Here is a 21,228-nt window from a genome sequence, read left to right as displayed (position 1 = left end):
AATAATTATTTTGGCTCTCCTGTAAAATGGCATTTATCCAATGGACTAACAAAATATCATTTCCATCCTTATTTCACTTTAACACAACTTAGCATATGAGATGTCAATCATTTTGGCCATAAATCTTATTTTACGGAGAAATAACGTTTTCAATCAATTTCCTACCAAAATACTAATAAACTAAATTTGTGAAAATAAATCTGAATCTGGTGGATAAAATCTGAATATGGCCAATTTTGGCTTCAAAAAGAATCTGTAAACAGCAACAAAATCTGCACAAGTGGTAGGTCTGCCACATCTACCAAAGATATAATAGAAGAAATTATGAAAAAAATTCAAGTCTGGTTTTACATCCAATTTGATGCCTTACTTCTCTGCTCATCGGTGGCTCCAATCAGGAATTGGTAGAAAATGTGGAAGGCTCTCTCTTGGTCAGCTTGGCGGACAGCTCTGGATTTCTCCAGAAGATCTTGGAAGAGTGGTTAAAGAAAATGTTCCATTTCTCTCTCTCTCTCTCTCTTTTTTTTTTTTTCTTCTTTTTTAAAAACTTGTTGACTCCCTACATTTAGAATAATAATTGGTGAAACCAAAATCTAATATATCAGAAGTTTAAGGACGCTTGCCTTCAAGGTTTTCGGTCATTGGCTCAAAGTCGAGGCAGTTTAGATGCTTTAAAAAATCAATCGTGATCAAAAATATGAAACTTGGCTTTAGTTTATGTATTTTTATGGAGGACAATGGATGTAGTTCTTTTAAAAGACATAATTATATCTGGCAGATAAGAAAGAGCATACAAGATATACCCATCTAAATATTGCAGGCAATTGAGTCTGCATGATGAAATGATCACAGGACTTTACAAAATCTTTAGGGACGTACAGAGAACAAATGGTCAGACTGGATTCGAATCCACATCTCAATATTTTGATGGAACAGGACAATGCTATCATTATCATGATGATACAGTGTCAAGTCAAAACAGGGGTCAAATTAGTCTGAATTTGCATGGCGCACCACAAAATTGTCTTTTAAAATAATGTTTTACCGCTTGTCAAAGTGACCCACAGTGACCATGTGTGGTTTGAAAAGTGGAATAATAATTCAAACAAAGTTAAACATGTGGATGTGTTTCAAGAATCAATGTTGAATAATATCCCACCACATGACCTAGAACATTCTGCATAGTTGTAAGATGAGTGTTAAAATGTATACTGAAAACAGATTCTTATTGGCATTTCCTTTCTTCAATTTGAAAAATTGCCTATTTCAATTGGTTGACTCAGAATTATTTATTCTCAGGAAACCAGATTCTTACGATTTCACTTGAAACGTGTATTAAATTGCAGAAAGCCAATATTTTATATTTAATCAATTTATTTTTCTAATTATAATTTTTTTATCATTTTATTTTTTAAAACACATCCAAGTTCAGAAGAAAACAAATGTGATAGTTTGGAAGGATACAAGTTTCAATGTTAGCTCCAGAGATGTAGCCGGAGGAGTCAAAGTTGATACGGATGAATTTACCCTGGAATGGAAGAGAGTGAAAGTGAAAGACAAAATGAAATAATATTTAAATATGAACATTTGTGCATTACATGTAAACACATTCACAATGCTTAATGTACTTCACAGTGATTTTTTGATTCTCCAAAGAGTACCACATAGAATCAAATTTCATGTTTCATACAATAGAGGTCAGCTGTACTGGCACTCTTACAACATAATTCACTGCCTTTACTTTAGACAGGTATTCATTCACATCTGAGTTGAGTGGGGTAATGTGTGGATTTACCCAAGGGGGGTTCGGAGTACAGAATGGTCGTAATCATGCTCAGAGACAATCCATGAAAGTTCTGCAGTTCTCATGTTTTCATGCTGTTATTGCTCAACAAAGCTCCGTTCTGGAAAAGTTAAATGTTTTGCTTCCTGGCTCATTTCTGATTTTGTGTATTTCTGCCATTTAATAATTCTTTTTGATTTCTTACTGCAACATTTGCATGGTATATACAATAATTATAAAATCCACTTTCACTTACAAATCTGGAAGAGTTGTCGTTCTTGATAGTTTTAGCGTTACCGAAAGCTTCAAGGATGGGGTTGGCCTGCAGAAGTTGGTTCTCCAATTCTCCCTGAAAGAATGTTTGAGAGATGTCAACTAATGTTTCATAGAAAGATGTTCATGCCAATGCGACTACAAAGTATTGAACCTGTGTAGTAAGGTTCATCACAAATGAATTATCAATAAAGGAAATTTTTAAAAAAAAAGAAAAAGATATAGATATGCTCCTCAAATGTTAGAGACGTGTGCAGAAACAAAACCATTCCTTTAGTGTGAAGACATGTATAATAGTAATTAAATTTAATTAATTAATTAATGACTCACACAACAGACTATTTACTAATGTGCGACATGGATGTTATCATCATAGTCTCCATTCACCATGCTTGTTATCATCATTGTTAACATTATCACTAATTACTAACTCATTGTCCCTGACATGTTAGTTTTGTCTTTTTAACAATTGACTAGGCTAACATCGTCATCAACATCAACGCCATCATCATTGACATCCTCATTATTATTGTTATTGCATAAATTGCTTCTATCAAAAACATGGTCAACATATCAAAGGCATAGAATGCTCTGTGAATGCACCCCGGTTAGAAGACAGCCATCATTCTTTAATATCATTTAAACTATACATACATACCAATCATGATAAGATTTTCACAATAAAAATAAGAAATAAGGCCCATAGGCATAATCATTAATAATCATTTTACAAAATCAAAAGCGACCAAAAACAACATAAAATAAAACATCAAATCATCCATTAAAAAAAAAAAACAACAAAATTCATGTGATATTCGAAACATGAAACAAAATGTTAAAACAAAAAACACAAAACAAATAAATAATTGGATACATAAAACAATAAAAAAAATTCAATGCAAAATGAAATGGGTATGGCAACAACAATGAATGTGTCAATGACAACATGGGGTGAGAAACGGATAGGAAGTGACACAACAACATGAAGGAAAGCAAACAAACAGGACAAATATGTTTTGAAACTGAAAGAGTTAGGTAAACATTTGACTTGTGAAAATCTTGAGAAATAATAAAGAGGGGATTCAAACAAATGAGGAAATGTGGTTGAGACTGACATGACTAAAAATCAACCAGACCGACTGTGTGGATCCATAGTGTGCGTGTGTTTAAAATAGGATTCCGACGATGACGGGTTATAATATTGACCCTAAAGCATGTTTTTTTTAAACTGTTGAAATAAATCAAATTTAATGTCAAGGCGTTGATTCATCCCTATTCACTTTTCTAATTTACTTTAGCTTAAAGCTTGACAATTTTACTAACTTATTCACAATAGAATATCTTTTTTCTTTTTCTTTTTTTTCTGGGGGGGGGGGGGGGGGGGGGGGGGGGGGGGTGTTTGTTGTTTTTTTTAAAATCCCAATGCCCGCCTGTGCTGCCTTTAAAGCTCCTTCCTGATATAGACTATGATTCCAACAAACAAGTATCTGTTGTGTAATTTTACTTTTTGAATCTACATTGTTTTCCTAATTGTTCGTTTCCTTGTTAATTCATGGATTGATTTTTAAAGAAGCATATTAGTTAGGTTTGCCATCTGTCTGTCCAGTGGTAAGTCTACCTATCATTTGAATTCAGAAAAGTGAGTGGAGCAGGCACTTATGTTGATAACAACAAGAGATGAAGTGAGTAGGAAAGTGCCAGAAGACAATAGAGAATAAGCATTTCGGGGTTCGAATCGGCGACCTTACTGGTACGACAACTCCGCCTGGCCGGGGAGAGCGTGACTCTACCGTATGAGCGATCCACCATCGCGGAGTTGTCGTACCAGTAAGGTCACGAGTTCGAACCCCCATCGCCGCCACGAAATTTTTATTCTCTAATGTCTTCTGGCACTTTCCTACTCACTTCATCTCTTGTTCCTATCATTTGAACTACTTTTGTATTTCTTTTTCTATTTACCAATTTTTTATTTTTTTTTAATCGATTGAGTTTCGAACAGAAAGATTTAAAATAAGGCCAGCATATTTTTTTTTCTTTAAAAAGTCAAAATGACAACGAAACTGAACATAACAAGGTAATTCCCTACGTGAGCTCTGTAATTTTTGGTTCCAAGCAATCTCTGTGACTGGTATCCACTACCGCTGTAACTCTGATTTACGACCACAGGGGTGGAGAACAAACCCCATCAAATGGACCACGAGGACAATAAAAACAAATCGTGAATTATACATGAGATTCTCCTAGATCATAGCACCCTTAAAAAGTACAAGAGATCGTTTTTTGTTTTTTTTTAAACAGTGTTAAGAAATGGAGAAAACAGGAAAAGTTTAAGGTGTTTCGCATGACAAATATTCATTTGAATACAGAATTCTTTGTTGTTGCCTTGTTTGCAAAGCAGGCACAAGCATCCAGAATATTAGTATCTTGATCACAGCATCCTTTTTATATATGCCTCTGTTGTTGTTGTTGTTGCTGTTGTTGGTTGTTGTTGTTGTTGGTTGTTGTTGTTGTTGTTGTTGTTGTTGTTGTTGTTGGCTTGAGCATATCCAGATGCGAACCCCAGTGCTCTTTTCAATCCAATGTATGGTCAAAATATGCCATATAGCAGTAGGTGGAATTATTCCTGTCCTTATTTGTTGGGTGTTTTTTGGCAAATCCAATTTCTTTCTTTCCTTCTTCTTTGTGCTTGTTTTAGTAATTAATTTTTAATTTTTTTTTTAATTGAGCTTTCATATGGGGCAATATCCACTAAACGTGTACAAGGGCTCCCTGGCCAATAGCAGCACTTAACATGTAGGACGGGACATGACGGCTTTTAGACGACATTACACAATTTCTTCGGACAGAGATAACGCTGTTAACGGCCAGGTACTCATTTTACACCTGAGTATGTTAAGAGAATGTGAGTAAAGAGCCTTTTCCAAGGACTCAATTATGCACCCATCGAGGCTCGAACCCAGGATCTTCCGATCCGAAAGCGGGTGTCATACCACAAGACAAGGAGGAATATTATGCCGTCTCGATGATTGCTGCAATTGTGAAAAATTAAATTCTTCAAAGGCACACACGAAAAGCCAATACAATGGCAAAAGGGTGAGGGATAGAGGGAGGGAGAGAGAGAGAGAGAGAGAGAGAGAGAGAGAGAGAGAGAGAGAGAGAGAGAGAGAGAGAGAGAGAGAAAGAGAGAGAAGAGAGAGAGAAAGAGAAAGGAGATAGAGAGAGAAAGAGAAAGGAGAGAGAGAGGGGGGGAGAGAGAGAGAGAGAGAGAGAGAGAGAGAGAGAGGGGGGGGGGAGTGGGTGTTAAAAGGAAATAGGACGATTGATAAAATATAACAGTCCAATCCCGGGGTTTGGAGGGCGGGGAGGATAGACATTTAAAAAGATGATGATGTTTGTTTAAATATTTAACAAAAAGAACACAAACAATGGGCCGTAAGTTTGGCCCCAAGGTGAGGGTCAACTGGTGAGTTTAACAATAACAATAAAAGTCAATGGATCACACAAAATGGAGGTGGTGGTGGTGGTGATGGTGGTGAAGGCGATGATGTATGATGGCGTTGTAAACATCGTCATCAGCATCACCGTTATCATCACGAAATGTTAAAAAAGAGTCCTGCTTGTGGGGTCTGTGGAAATCAACCAATACTTACTAGATTAAAATCCTTGTTCTACATACACACACGTTAAGATGTGAACGACAAGAGGGTGGTTGGTGTGTTGTTGTTGGAGGGCAGTGGTGTGTAGTCAGGATCCGAACAACACAATTGTTGTGTGTTGTATGTAGGTGGTGGGGGCGTGATATATAATGGAGATGGGACGGGATGGTGGAGAATGGAGAAAATAACGTCATGTCAAAGTTCAAAGATCATTATCTATTTAGTTTACAATTAGCCTTAAACCTTTCGGATCGATACCAATGCTCTTTCAAATTTCCGTCTTAACGAAACTTAAGCTGGTCACACTAATAAAACTCTTTACCATGCTTGTTATATATTCAAATAATCTAGATTATAACATACATCGTTATAAAACTCACAAACGATTTCATCCTTCAATATGGCTTTATATTAGAGGCAAAAAAAAAAAGTCAAGCTTTTGATTAGAATATAAAACTTTTTTCTTTCAAAAAAGCAAATTCAAACAATCTATGACTATGTTGTAAGAGACCACCAATGACACCAGCACCGCATTCTCATCACTCAAGACAAGGGAGACACCATGCTCTCTTTAATCATGCTACTCATTCAAATGGTTAAAAAAAAATCTTAATTCAAAAAACAAAAAACAAGCCAAAACTGTCACTTGAATAAATTTTGATCAAAATGCAAGGCAAGCAGGATTTGTTTTGCAAAACCAAAAATATATAGGGTGAATGGGAGGGAAGGGGGACATTGAAGGGGTGGGAGACCGAAATTGGGGTTTGTAAATAAGGAAAGAAGTGATCAATACATGCCTCATAAACAAATAAAATAAGCTGAAGACAAGCAAGCAACGATATCCATTTTAAATACATTAACATGTTTTGTTCTGAAGTAAAATACCCTGAGTGATTTGGGAGAGGGGGGCGGGGGGGGGGGCGGGTTGGGGTATGGGAGTTGTGTACCAGTGTGAGTGAAAGATAGTTTAAGCAAAGGTGAATATGCAATAAAATGACAAGTACAAAACGTTTGTGTGTCTTTGAAATTGAAAACTTAATATGGAATGGGTAGATTTCAGCTGGATTGTTAAGTTATATGTTGAATGAATCATTCTTCAAATGAATGTTAACTTAAAAATGTAAGATGGTGATTATGTGTTGTCTACACTTTTGTTTGATTTGTATATAAAATATACAAATACATTGGGGAGGGGGTGGGGAGGGAGGGAGAGAGAGAGAGAGAGAGAGAGAGAGAGAGAGAGAGAGAGAGAGAGAGAGAGAGAGAGAGAGAGAGATGTAAATGACAACTACATGAGTATAATCTTAGCCATTAGATAAAACCATTAGAGAAGTCAGTTGGGGTGCTGGAATGTTACGCTACTGCAACGCTTTGTCTCTATCAAACACACGATAAAACAAAATAAAGAGAAAAAAACATGGCAATGTGGTTTAAGATTGAAATGATTACACAGTGTCATTTAATTTTGTAACATTAAATCTGTACAACACAGGCCGTACGTTTAACGACCGTGTTTGGCTACATTTTATTCTATGTAATTTTATTTAGCAAGTGTTTTAAGAACAACATTTATTATTCATTCTGCTTTCAATTTTGTATTTATAATTATCATTATTTCATTATTTCAGTTTTCAACATTGAAACATCATCATTATGATTGTGTGCGATATAACAAAGATACAAGTATATGTAAATGCTACTAATACAATGGATTGTCAGTCAATATTTGAGATCGAGAGTGACGTGAAAGCTAAGCTTGAAAAGAGGCAATAGAGCAGTAAAGTTAGGTGCCCCAAACGTAAACAATAACAAGTTGCTAGTGATTTCCGTTAGGGACCGGAATAATTTACGCACAATATAGGTCTCCCAATTTTGTAGTTTGAGTTGTAGGCAATACACTTTCAGTATTGAAAATATGTTTACATAAAATTTAACAGTTGCAGAAATAATAATATAAGGCTAAATTATTATGAAAATCAGGCTCCGAATAATTCTCGTTTTGTTCACACCGCGCAATAATTTGCTCTGGTCTAAAAATAGATAGACTGTAACTTTTGATAAATTTTAGAAAATTTTACCTTTTGTTCCATAAAATATCCATATCTAGACATTATTTGATGCATGATCGAGTATTTATGAATATGTGTTTCTTTTGCCACCTAACAGCCAAATTTTAAAGGTTATTTTTTTCTATTATTTACATTGGAACGTGAGCTGTCAAGACAGGAACATGTGGTTTGCCACGTGCTTCTCGACCTTTGTTTACGTTTGGGGCACCTAACTTTACTGCTCTATAATACAAGTAAGTGATCCAGTGAAAAGATGAAAGATATAATAATAAAATATTAAAATAGTTATGGGTATAAAATTACAAATATGTCTGTGTAATACCATCATACTTTGGTGATTCAATACTATAATACATAATAAGGGGTGATAAGTGGTTATTACAAGTACATCAGAAAATGAAAGTTTTGGAATGAGTCTATCGGGGGGAGGAGAAATCGACTTCAAATGCACGACCCTTGTACAATATTGTTCACCCTCCCTCCCCAATGTATTATAGATAAACGTTTTGTGTTGACTAGAACAAATCTTTTATTTTTTAAAAAGGTTTAACTTCAAAATACTATAATATTATATGGCTTTATCGTGAATCCCACAGATCGATATGTTTAAAAAAACAAACAACTCCAATAGAGAAAACAAAATAGCATTCACTGTGTCAAATAAGATGGAGGTAACAACAACATTCACGACAATAATAATAACAACAACAACAAAAAACACAAGTAACAGCAACGGTAGCGAAGATTATAACGACAATGACCAACACAAATACAAAAATAAAACGAATTATATATTTTTTTTAAATAAATACGAAAACAAGAGGACAAGGAAGAAGAAGAATACTGTATTTCGGTCCATGATATTAACAATATGTCAATGTTTACGTTTAGGTATCAAAAGTGATATTTTATACAATAATAAAAACACGTGGTAGTAGATTTCACGTCCGTCTCTTTCCATTAACGCTTTCGTGTGTGTGTTTGTGAGAGAGAGAGAGAGAGAGAGAGAGAGAGAGAGAGAGAGAGAGAGAGAGAGAGAGAGAGAGAGAGAGAGAGAGAGAGATTTGCATTAATAGAGAATGAATTTACATCCATCAGAGAAGAGTGAGGGGGAAAAAATATTTGAATGACTCTGTATAAAAACACTTAAGAACAGATGGGATTTTAATGTCGCTAAAAACTCTTGCTGGTTTAATGATTGGATATGTATTTGACCTGATAACCTGATCCTAATCTTTGGGGGGAGAGGGGGGGGGAGAAGAGAGAGAGAGAGAGAGAGAGAGAGAGAGAGAGAGAGAGAGAGAGAGAGAGAGACGGTTTGGGTGGGGGTGTTGACGGGTCCTATTTCCTCGGTAAGAATGGCAGTTCTAATAGACTTTTATGAGATACACCAATCAATTGATTTTTGCCGAGCTAAGAATTGTCAGATTGAGACTGTGTCACTGGCCTGGCACCGCTGTAAATTTGGGTATACTACCGTTTACTACAGCAGCTTGTTTAAGTTGATATTTGAATGTACATGTAGGCCTGATGGCATTATCATCAGGATGACCTATCCCCTTTTCGTGGACGAATAAGGCGCATTGTTGCCTTTTCTTTTGACCTTACTAATATTATTTGCTAATTATTTTAAAGGAAAAAAAAGCTAAAATATGAAACTCCAAGATTGTGATTCCCGACTAGTGCCTCTAATAAAAAACGTCATCAAGTCGAGTAGATATATATTATGTAATAAAATAAAATAAAATATAATATACAACGTGGTGTCCGCCAACTCCTACCCCCCCCCCCCCCCCCCAAAAAAATAATAAATAAAAGATAGAAGTCTTCCCAACGCAACATTACAATTTACTACATACTCTAGGATTTGTTCATTTTTAAAAATAAAAATGTTTTAAAATTACCACACTCTTGGCATATAAAATTGGAATTGCGATGACGGACTGGTTTAAAGTTTACATCCAATTAAATGCATAATATGCATAAATGCAATCCGGATATATTCTATAAATAAACACACAGCTTCCGCCCCCCCACCACCACACACACACACACCCACACATATAAATGAAAGAAGTTTTTGCAATGTAATACTACGAAACGTTATATCAATGTTACATACTCAAGCCAAGGGCGTCGCCGCCCTAGTAGTTAGGATTATTGAAAACTAGTATCATATTATAGACGGATAGAAATCAAATGAAGGAAATCTGATAAACGTTAAGATCAAAGAATGTCTAAAATTTTAATTGTCGGTTGTAACCCTTACAGTTGAATGGGGTGTGATTGAGGCGAATGATTGCGTTTTGCTTGGACCCGTTCAAGCGTGACACCTTGCGTCTTTCTCGCCTTGTTTTTTTTAATTGTTTTTTTTTTTAATTATTTATTATTAATTTCTTTTTGCCTCTTTTTTTTTCATAACAGTTTTAATTGCCGAAGTATTTAGTTTGTGTGTTCGTATGTGTGTGTGTCTGTGTGTGTGTGAGAGAGAGAGTGTGTGTGTGTGTGTGTGTGTTTGTGTGTGTGTGTGTATTATTCCTGACCTTGAGGGGTGTAAAAAATTCAAAGGATGACAACTGGTAACAATATTTGAAAATTGCAAGTTTGCTTCCCCAAAGAGGGTGCATGAGGATGAGGACACTTTTTTAAAGCTATAATGGTGAGTTACATCAAGGTCCACGTCCAAGAAAAGTACACAAATGATAGGACAGGGCAGCTTCAAGATCACGAGTAGTTCTACATTGCTTGCAACTTTCGTGCGTGCATCACAAGGAGCTGGACGGTACCAGTAGATTGCTTGCTGCCATTTGTACAACACGCATTGTCATTGTTAAGTCAACTGACTACAAGTATCCGTCTCAGCCACCTTTAGTCATAAAGAAAACTTTTTTTTTCCACGACCCAATTTATGATATAGAAGACCTAGATAATACAGACAGCAACAAGGCATTAAACATCGATAAAACAGAGTGGTGTGTGTGTGTGTGTGTTTGTGTGTGTGAGAGATGGAGAGAGGAGAGAGGATAGGGATAGGGGGATAGAGAGAAGAGAGAATAGAGATAATAGAGAGAGGGGGGAGAGAGAGAGAGAGAGAGAGGGGGGGAGGGAGAGAGAGAGAGAGAGAGAGAGAGAGAGAGAGAGAGAGAGAGAGAGAGAGAGAGAGAGAGATCGATCAAGCTAGTTATCAAGTACATGTACCCACTAGTAACACCAGTACGACAACGATGATAGCGATGGTGATGACGATAAACTATCGATAGACCGAACATTCATTCCTCTGTAGCCCCAACAACCTAGATTGAAGCCGTTTCCAATGAACTAGGACAGCTGATGATCCCATTATGGAAATGGTTTTCGTTACAGATATCTTTGTCTTCACATTATACTGTAATTGCTCCCATTTCGACATGTGTTTTTAAAAATGCGAATGTATATTATAGGTACGAGAGAGAGAGAGAGAGAGAGAGAGAGAGAGAGAGAGAGAGAGAGAAGGAATGGGGGGGGGGGGGGAAGAGAGAGAGACAACGAAAGAATTCATAAGACCTACTTTTTCTTACCCCAGTTATAAATCAATTAGAAAAAATAAAAATTGAGCTTTTTATATAGCGAAATATCCACTAAACGTGCTCAAAGCGCTTTACAAAGGGTCCCCGATCAACAGCAACACGTTTCATGTAGAACAAGACTTGACGTTGATGTGATGGATGAACACGAGTCCGGCAGGTCACTCGGCTTACACCGTGTCAGCTCGGACTGCAACCCCATTACAAGTTGACGCTGACTTGAATTTATTGTTGGCTAAATTAATGACAAAGGCGAAGAAAGGCCAGTGAGGTAAATACTCACAAGACACACCTGACACTCATCCTCTAATACTGTATCCTATATACTGTGTCAGAGCAAGGCGGGTGGCCTTTAGCACTGGAGATTTCTTCAAAGAGATTGACATCTCCGTTTGTTTTGTTTAGTTTGTTTAGTTTGTTTTGTTTTTTTTTGTTTTTTTGTTTGTTTTTTTTTTGTTTTTTTGTTTGTTTGTTTGTTTTTTTGTTGTTTTTTTTTATTATTATTTTTTTGTTTTTTTTTGTTTTTGTTTTTTTTTTTTGGGGGGGGGGGGGGAAGAGAGAGGAGAGAGAGGAGAGAGAGAGAGAGAGAGAGAGAGAGAGAGAGAGAGAGAGAGAGAGAGAGAGAGAGGGGGGGGTGATTTTATACCAACTATAACTTTAATTATCTGAATGCACGCTGCATGTCTACATCGAGATATTTCGTAGTAGTATTAACTCTCATTAACATGCATGAAAAGACAGTGTAACACATCAGATGCATAATGGTGCCCTAGACATCTGAATCTTAGTCAGTGGATAACACCAGCCATTACTACATTACATATCATTATATGACCAACCCTCTAGGTGTGTTATCTTCTGTCTGGCTCGTTACGTAGGTCCAATGTAACTGGCAAAGATAATTAATTTACCCCCTCTAATTAACTCGGCACAATTTCCTCAGCTCAGGTAATCATTTCCGGGTTAACCCCTGACCCGTGACCTTCTCCCAGGACGCAGACGACTCCCATCCATCATCAATGGTGAGGTGGAAGAGAAAAAATTAAATGGTCAGCCAAGGCTTAACACTGCGCGTGGTCAAGTGTTAGTTATTCGATGGAAGTTTTGGAATCCCCCCCCCCCCCTTTTTTTTTTTTTTAAACCGACAACTTTTACAGTAGTTTGTAATAATGAATGGTGCCAATGTTTCAAGAACCCTGGGGAGTAAAATTGTTGTTGTTGACGGCGGCGGTGGTGGCGGTGTTGCTGTTATTGTTGTTGTTGTTGCTAATGTTCTCTTCGTCTTCGTTGTTTAATCTTTTATACAAAAAATGATATACATTCTTTCCTCTTTTTTTAAGGGGGGGGGGAGGAGGAGGAAGAGAAGTAGAGAGAGGGAAAACTAAAAATGATTGGAATGGGATGAACTTGCATTGAATTGAAAACACGGAAGGAATTTGGAAGCAATTTTGGAGCGCTGTAGAATGGGATACGGCAGGGCGGGTGATAGCTTGAAGTGAAGGAAGGAAAAAGTAAAGATGCACTGTATGTAATGATGCCGACGAAAACACTCTAATCTGCTTGCAAATGTGAAGAGAGAGTTTTTCATTTATTTATTTCTTTTTAATGGCGGAACTTATTCCATCTTCCTACCCCACCCCCATCACACGGCCTTGAGAGGATTCACTGAATGAATCCAATCTTTATCTACCGATTTTATACATGCATTTTTTTTTTAATCTCAAAATATCAAAATAAAATGTTTAAAAAATATTATATTTTTTTTAAAAATTTAAAAATCATGTTGAGATGTGAAGAGTAGAAGAAAAAATGCAATGTGGCGACTTAAATAGTGAATGTTTTGTCCAGATGGTTTGTGAAGAACAAAATATCCAATTAAAATTAAGACGTGTTCCTCTTCAAAATTTATTCCACGGTAGGTCACTACCGATTTGTCACAGAGTTAAAAATTATTAATGGCGTTCCAAATACGCTATGACAATATTATCAATATCAACGTTTCTATTGAAATAGAATGACGATTTTTGATAAAGGCAAAATCACTTAAGGCAACTTTTCAGGATAACGTAATTACACACATTGGTTCTGTCACCAGGCCAATGGAAAATGTCTAACTGTATAATATATTGACCGTTCTTCTTAGACTGTGTTTTTGCTACATTATTATTATTATTATTATTATTATTATTATTATTATTATTATTATTATTATTATTATTATTATTATTATTATTATTATTATTTATTATTATTATTATTATCATTATTATCATTATTATTATTATTGTGTGGTGGAAGGAGGAGATTTGTGTGGGGCATAAGGGGAAAAGTTATTTAAAAAATAAAAAATAAAAATACGACAATGCTGAAAGCGACGACATAGGGGGCAAAAGACACCACGGAATTGTAATGGTCTACCGGCCAGACTGACGACAGTCAGTGGCAGGGGTGTGTGGCATGTTCCTTTCTATGAGCGTTAGAGGAATGCTATGTCAGCAAGGTATAACTTCCCAATTAAAAATGGTGTATCCTTCAATTATCAAAGAAAATGGTTTGAGAAAAAAAAAATTAAAAAGTCCTTTCTACACTATCTGGCTTATTAAGACACCCGGTTATCGAATTTATAATTTCAGCTCATAAAAAAAAAAAAAGAAAGAAAGAAAGAAAGAAAAAAACTTCCGCCTCTTAAAACTTAGGTCAGTGAGTCAAAAATATATTGTAATAATAAGATGTGAATATCAACTTTAAAAGTATATCTAAGCATCCCATGAGCGCTCACTGCTGGAACAGTTGCCCGGTTGTGGTTGTGAAGTTGTTTACAATGACAGGGAGATAAGGGAGGAAGAAGGGGTGGGGGTGTACCTGTTTCATGAAGGCCTCAGCCTTCGGATCAACTTTGCCTCCACCTGCAATTCCTCCTACTTCTTCCTGACGAGGACACAGGACAGAAGCGGGTAAGGGAGAGATAGACATATAAGCAATGCATAATTCCAATTATTATTACATCTTAGCAAAGAAAGTCGTGTAACAATTACTATGACTCCTATAGATTTGAGTATGGTTGGTTCTCTTTTCATTTACCCCCAACTAAAGAAATTATCATTGTGGAAGTAGTGAAAGGGATTTAATATTGCGGGAAAAGGGAGAAAAGGCCTTGCTGTGGCAAAAGAGACGGTGAAATGTATTGTTGTAGAAATAGCCAGTAAGAGATAAATTGTGGACATAGAGGGGTAGAAATGTAGTATGTATTGTCGAGGAAATTAATGAAGAGAAGTGAAATCTATTTTCACGGAAATCGAGGGGAGAAAAAAGAGAATTATTTCGCTGAGGGGAAAAAAAGAGATTAAATACATAATCCTGAAGACAGATCTGTGGAAATTATATTGTCGAAATAGAATGGAAAATACCATAGTGTTGAAGATATTCCTTTAATGGAATGGAAAAAGATCGGAAAGCCCCATACCAAAACAGAAATAAGAATAGGAGGGAGGACTGGAAACAACCAAGTACCCAACGATGCAATTTGAAAGGAAATAACAATCTCCCGGTCTAAGTTAAAGTATTATGTTAACATAATATTGTAAAGTATTTCATTTGAATTCATGCAATTTTTTTTTAAGGCATGCTAACCTGAGTGCGTATAAAGCAAAAGATGCATCATTTTTGGTTGTACTTGTGTGAATAGAGAAATATTATGAGTTTATTAATGTCATAAGGCCCCATTATAAATAGCAGGAAGGAAGTCAGCGTGGTTTTTCGAATTGGATACAAAGTGTGAGAGCGTAGTAAGGTATAGCCAGGCGTTTGTTTGTTTCATTGTCGGCAGTGTGCTCGATCTTATCATTATCATCCATGTGTGCAGGAATCGTGACTCACCCCGTATAGAAATATTTGTTACCGAGGCAGGAAATTGAAGAAGAAAAAAAAAGGAAGAAAGAAAGAAAAAATACATAAAATACATGGGGACATTGAATAAATCATAAAGATCTTTTTCTATGAATACAATCAATCTTTGTATTCAAATTTAACAATATTTGTAAAAAAAAATGAGTATAAGGTCTTAACCATGAAATTACTAACACATTTTAGTAACAGAGTATTTCATTTGACGTCTAGTGGTTATAAGCAAGGTGACAGAAGAATTTACAGTCAACTGATGAATTTTAGAGAACGTTCTTTTAGTTATCCGTTGACAATCGAACATTAATTAACATTTATAAACTGGCAACTTAAGTCATTCATACATTGCCTTTTTCATACTTTTATCTATTTATATCTGTACATAAAATCAGGTCACTGATTATAAATGAAGGGGGGAAATGGAATAAATGTATCAATATATACATGAAATGTCCTCCTTATTTGGATATGATTGGTTATATCACAGCAAAGTTAAAACTTGTGCAAGCTGTATCAAATCATACAAAACAAAAATGGCATTACTACTTGTATGAATGATCATTATAGATATGGGGCTCATTAAACATTAAGGCACGATATGTGTCGATATAAAATTACTAACAAATAATTCATTGACACAATGTAAATAAACAATTAAAAAGAAATACGATTATCAAAATAAAATAAAAACACGAATGAATGCATAAATAAAAATGATAAATAAATAAATAAATAAATAAATAAATAAATAAATAAATAAATAAATAAATAAATAAATAAATAAATAAATAAATAAATAAATAAATAAATAAATAAATATGTCATTTTGCTGAAAATTAAAAGGGTCATGTTCCCTGATGAGTACAAAAATCACAATAGCAGAATATATAACCCCATTGTCCAAAGCACCTTAAGTTTCATAGCTCTGTTATTGTTGTTAATAATGTTGTTATAATTAATAGGACAGGCAGCATATTAAGTTGTGGGCAACAAGCAGAAAAACCTCAAAAAATGAAAATAATTGAACTTAGTTGAATGTTTCTTTGTTTTTTTTGTTTTTAACATATAAATAACAAATGAATTGACTTTATTTTATTTTAAATCATAATTTCAAATGTTTTCCTATTGTAGGGAGAAATATAAGAGAGGGGGGGGGGGCTATTCTCTAGGTCTACGATAAAGAAATAACATATCACATAAAGAAATTAAAAGAGGACAGAGTAAATGAAAGAATAACTATCTATTTTGTTTAATAACATATTAAATGGCAAGCTATATCGTTTCCATAGTCATTACCAATATCTTATACAACGTTTATATCAGCTGTCAAACTACCCAGTACAAGTTAACAATCTGAAAAGTTATTCATTATCGCTAGATTTTGTGATTAGCGGAATTTATGTCTAGAATTTTTATTTTTTTTAATCCGAAGATCCATCCCAAGAAAAGAAAAAGGCTGATTTTATATTTTAGTATTTTTTATATCTGCTTTGTCCCACATTAAATTTCGCGGCAGAAATATAATCGCAATGAGAAAAATAAAGGGACGAATATAAATGATATTACGTTTTAAATTAAGCAAAAACTTTCTACAAGCTATTAATTGAGCTAATTTAAAAAAAATTAACATAAAATCTTGTTGATTTGATGACCCAAAGAAAAAGGTAACAAACAATATTACAGTAGGCCTTACCTAACCCACAAATTCACACACTATCAAATCAATGTTAAAATGATATTACGATCGTTTTCTATGGACACTCAATTAGTTCTTAAGAAAACTAGGTTAAAATCGTATAATATACGAATGGCGGCGGACAATCTTGCCCTGTCATTGATTGCAAGCCATGGTAATGTAATGATTTAGCCTGAATCATAAACGTAAATCACAACAGTCCTACTCGGCTCTTATCGAACTACTTCCAACCATTTTATCAATTATACTATCTACTTGTAGTTGGAAATAAAATAATTGATTAAAAAATGTAAGCATCAAATGCTTCTGTTAAAACAGAACATCGTGCATTTGTTAAAGAATTCAATATGACATCACTTTGTCCGACAACCCATTGCAATATTTTCTTATTCAAAATTGACCTTACTCTTACTCATCAAGTATTAATGAAAATAAAAGTTTGAGATTCTTAACTCATCCTCAGAAAGTTACTGGTTATGTATTTCGTTCATATTTCAAGCTGACGTATTTTATTTGTACTCAATACTCTTACAGTCTAGTGCTTTCGGCTGCTTCGTATTGACTTTAACTTGGCTAGCACATAAAATATTATTTGATTGTATGTAATAAGCGTTGATTTGGAACGAGGTTGGAGGTGGGGTGGTTGCCAACTATATCGCTGTCCAACTATTTCTCATTTGTCTATTGATGTTTCATATTTTATACAAGTACACAACAATACTACCGATACCCGTGACATTATATGAATCATATATATGTCAGTCAATGAAATAATTGATGACTGTGTCATCATCTTTTGTATATAATTATCTATATCATTATATATTAAAATGGAACTCGAATCACAACATTGAACTTCTCTTTAGGGTCAAATTTATTGTTGACCTGACCGCCATGAAAATTTGTTAACCATTTCAACTGTTTAAGTTAATGGCTGAAGAAAGGTTTTGAGCCCGATTGTTTCATAAAAAGCATTTTGTTATCTATTTATTTATTACTTTTTGGAAACGTATCCATTTTTAATAATTACTTGACACAGCTTCTAGCAACTCAAAGCTGCGTAGTTGTTCAAGTCTTCAATAATGTCTAGATCTGCTATCATACCTTCCTCTCCCACCTCGGTTCACCTTTAATTTCAATCAGGCATTGAGTCAGGTCAAACAACTTGCCATTGGTCAATTTCAAAATATATGGGTCTCTTTTAATATCTCATTCGATTAACACTGTTTTTGTTGAAAAGTAACGATGCTGTGTTTTCGATACAATGAAGACTATCTATTTTTTTTTTTTTAAAGTAGGGTTAAGAAAAATATTGCAAGGTGACCCAGAGGATCGAACAGAGTCAACACTATTGTATGCCTGCCTTATTGACGTAGAGAGTCGTAAATGTCCAAATCAAGGAGAAACAAGTCGTAAAAAAAAAAATAATAAGATAGGGTTGCCAGTTTTGTGGCAAGACAAACAAAATCAAGAGGACAGTTATAGTGCTGGTCTGTTTTTATCTTCAACTCATTTAAACCACCTACCCCCTTCCCAAACAAGCATTGCCCAAATCCAATCTAGATTAAACCCAATGTAGAGACACTTAATCGTAGCACTATCAAGAAAGCAAGATTTTTTTTTCAGGTGTTGGAAAAAAAGAAATATTCCTCATCCATTTACTTCACGGCTAATGATACATCACTGTATAATAACATTTAAAAAAAGAAACGTTAATTTGATTTCAATTATTAAAATCTACAACCACTTTATAAATCTTTCAAGCCCAATCCGTAAAAAGCTGATGGAAATGCAGTACAATCGAACCTGCCTGAACGGTACATATTCATAGCAATCACTTATCACTGGAGACTTGTTAAAATCCAATTTGTTTTTTTTAAATTAAAAATACCTGGCGGTGCAATGACGATTTTTTTTTCTTTATTTTTGGTTGTTTTTTTCCCCCTTCCTTTTGGCCAGAAACTTCTAAGAAGGCTCAGATTTGAGAATGGGTGACAAGTTTGGGGTCACTTTTCCTCAACCAATATGGGAGTGTAGGATTTGTGTATATAAAAAACTTGTTTCTTTAAAAACTACGTTTTGTTAAATGTATGACAGAAAAGCCGTCAATTTTATGTGCATATTTTAAAAGCAGGCAATACTGCAAGATTAAATGTTTTGTGTCAGTTTGTGGGTGTGTGTGTGTGTGTGTGTGTGTGTGTGTGTGTGTGTGTGTGTGTGTGTGTGTGTGTGATATCATCTTTCCGGATCCCATGATATCTAAGGATCGATTCCTCATATTTTTTCCCCATCTAACTTTGATGTTGAGGGTGTATCTATCATTCACAAACTTTCGATTTGCTAATATGTAGTGACCATAAGTGACCGTTCTAGACAGGTTCGACTGTAACATTTTCCAATGAACCACAGATAGATTCCAAAAAGACTTTCCATTAAAAAGACAAAATCCCCATTTCTGACTGCCATATCCACACACCTAAGGTAATTTCTCTTCTCTTACCCACCCCCCCCCCCCCCCCCCCCCCCCCCCCCCAACCCCAGGACAAAGCTGACACTATAATAAATATAACCGTGTTTCTTGTGTCGCTGACCTCCTCATTATAGGAAATGAAGGGCGTCAATGACCGTAAGAGCTAATTGGAGATCTAGTGAGGGTGTAAAACGGTGCCATTAAATCTTACCGGGACGTGTGCAACGGACTGTCTGTTTGTCCTGTTGGAAGTGGCCACGTAGGCAAGGTACTGGATCACTTTCTTGGTGTTCTCGGTCTTACCGGCTCCTGATTCACCGCTGGATGGAAGAGACAGAAACATCAAATAATACATCAATCAATGCCATGAAATACAATAAATAACGCATTTTTAAAGTAATTTAAAAGACGACGTCTACACTTAAAAGTTAGTGCGATAGGACTACATGTGGGACAGGGCCAAATATATATATACACACACACATTTGTGTGTGTGTGTGTGTGTGTGTGTGTGTGTGTGTGTGTGTGTGTGTGTGTGTGTAATTATCAATTTCCATCAAACAAGTGTAAAATACCAAATGCTGGCCAAATTATAGTATCGACGCCAAAAGAAAAGAAAAGAAAAGAAAGAAAGGGACGGAGGGAAGAAGAAAACAAAGAAAGAAATAGAAAAGAAAGAAAGAAAGAAAGAAAGAAAGAAAGAAAGAAAGAAAGAAAGAAAGAAAGAAAGGCAGGCTGGCAGGAAGGAAGGAAGAAATAAAAAATAGAAAGAGAGTGAGAGAGAAAGAATTTTAAAAACTGCAACTCACGGTTTATATTTATTGTAATATGGCAGACTGCAGTATTAATCATTGCCTGATGTGTGTGGTCCGAATGGCAAAGTTCAATATCAAATAAGAAAAATGGCAATCAAAACTAAACGGCAATGCATTACTCCCCGAGAGAGGAAACAGATGCTTTGAGATAGCAAAGGAATGAAGGGAGAGAAATAAACTCAGTTTCTTTACCCAGCGACCCACACCAACCCCCCCCCCCCCCCCCCCCCAAATAAAAAAACTTTATGCCTTTTCAATAGATGAACCTTCTGGGATTCCATCGAAATGGTTAATGGTGTTATAGTGATACCAACTATTCAGTGACATCTATAGTAGACGATGCTACCTACTTTTACATACTGCAATGTCTAAAAAAAAAACAACAACGCATTATGACTCCACCCTTCCTTCTGGCACATCAACCATTGAGCTATTCCGCCCAATGACGCAGGGTTACAAATATATAAAGGTCGTGTACTGTACGGTATTAGAGCAGGTAGTGGTCCAAAGGAATGTCAAACAATAATATCTAATCTATGGTTCTCGGAAAGTTTCAGATGGGGAAACAATGGGAAGGATTGTTCCATGATTCCCAGTGACTTTCCATAAATCGTAAGTATAATATTATATAAACCAAGTTAGAGTAATTATCGTCGTCATCGCCGTTTTTTATTATTATTATTATTATTATTATTATTATTATTATTATTATTATTATTATTATTATTATTAGTATTATTATTATTATTATTATTATTATTATTATTATTATTATTATTATTATTATTATTATTATTATTATTATTATTATTATTTGTTGTTGTTGTTGCTGTTGTTTTGTTGTTGTTGAATTTTTTTTAATGCATGTTTTTTTTGCAAAACATCTCAGTCCAGTCCAGAGAGATAAGACAATAGGTGTTATACAGAATCCCAACTCTTTTGGTGTCATGATAATTGGAGGAAGAAGAAAGAAAAGAGAATGTTACAGGAAAGACTGGTGCAA

The 21,228-nt window shown here is 35.2% G+C and overlaps 1 protein-coding gene across 1 annotated transcript in view; it reads right to left on the bottom strand.

Moving 5' to 3' along the window:
* The window catches only part of LOC144972996 (uncharacterized), a 115,566-nt gene that overhangs the window by 42,400 nt on the left and 51,938 nt on the right, over nucleotides 1–21,228 (bottom strand). The window contains exons 5-10 of the mRNA XM_078914900.1: nucleotides 19,622–19,730; nucleotides 14,207–14,272; nucleotides 5,707–5,724; nucleotides 2,040–2,132; nucleotides 1,465–1,528; nucleotides 371–469 (exon numbers count right to left, since the gene is read on the bottom strand). Of these exons, the coding sequence (XP_078771026.1) occupies nucleotides 371–469; nucleotides 1,465–1,528; nucleotides 2,040–2,132; nucleotides 5,707–5,724; nucleotides 14,207–14,272; nucleotides 19,622–19,730 (449 nt within the window). The remainder of the gene's footprint in view (nucleotides 1–370; nucleotides 470–1,464; nucleotides 1,529–2,039; nucleotides 2,133–5,706; nucleotides 5,725–14,206; nucleotides 14,273–19,621; nucleotides 19,731–21,228) is intronic.

This window comes from Berghia stephanieae, chromosome 5, assembly GCF_034508935.2.
Source record: "Berghia stephanieae isolate SIO BIC M18660-M18661 chromosome 5, UCSD_Bste_1.3, whole genome shotgun sequence".
Classification (NCBI taxonomy): Eukaryota; Metazoa; Mollusca; class Gastropoda; order Nudibranchia; family Aeolidiidae; genus Berghia; species Berghia stephanieae.
The sequence above is the reverse complement of the archived record's forward strand: the minus strand, read 5'-3'. Positions and strand labels throughout refer to the sequence as shown.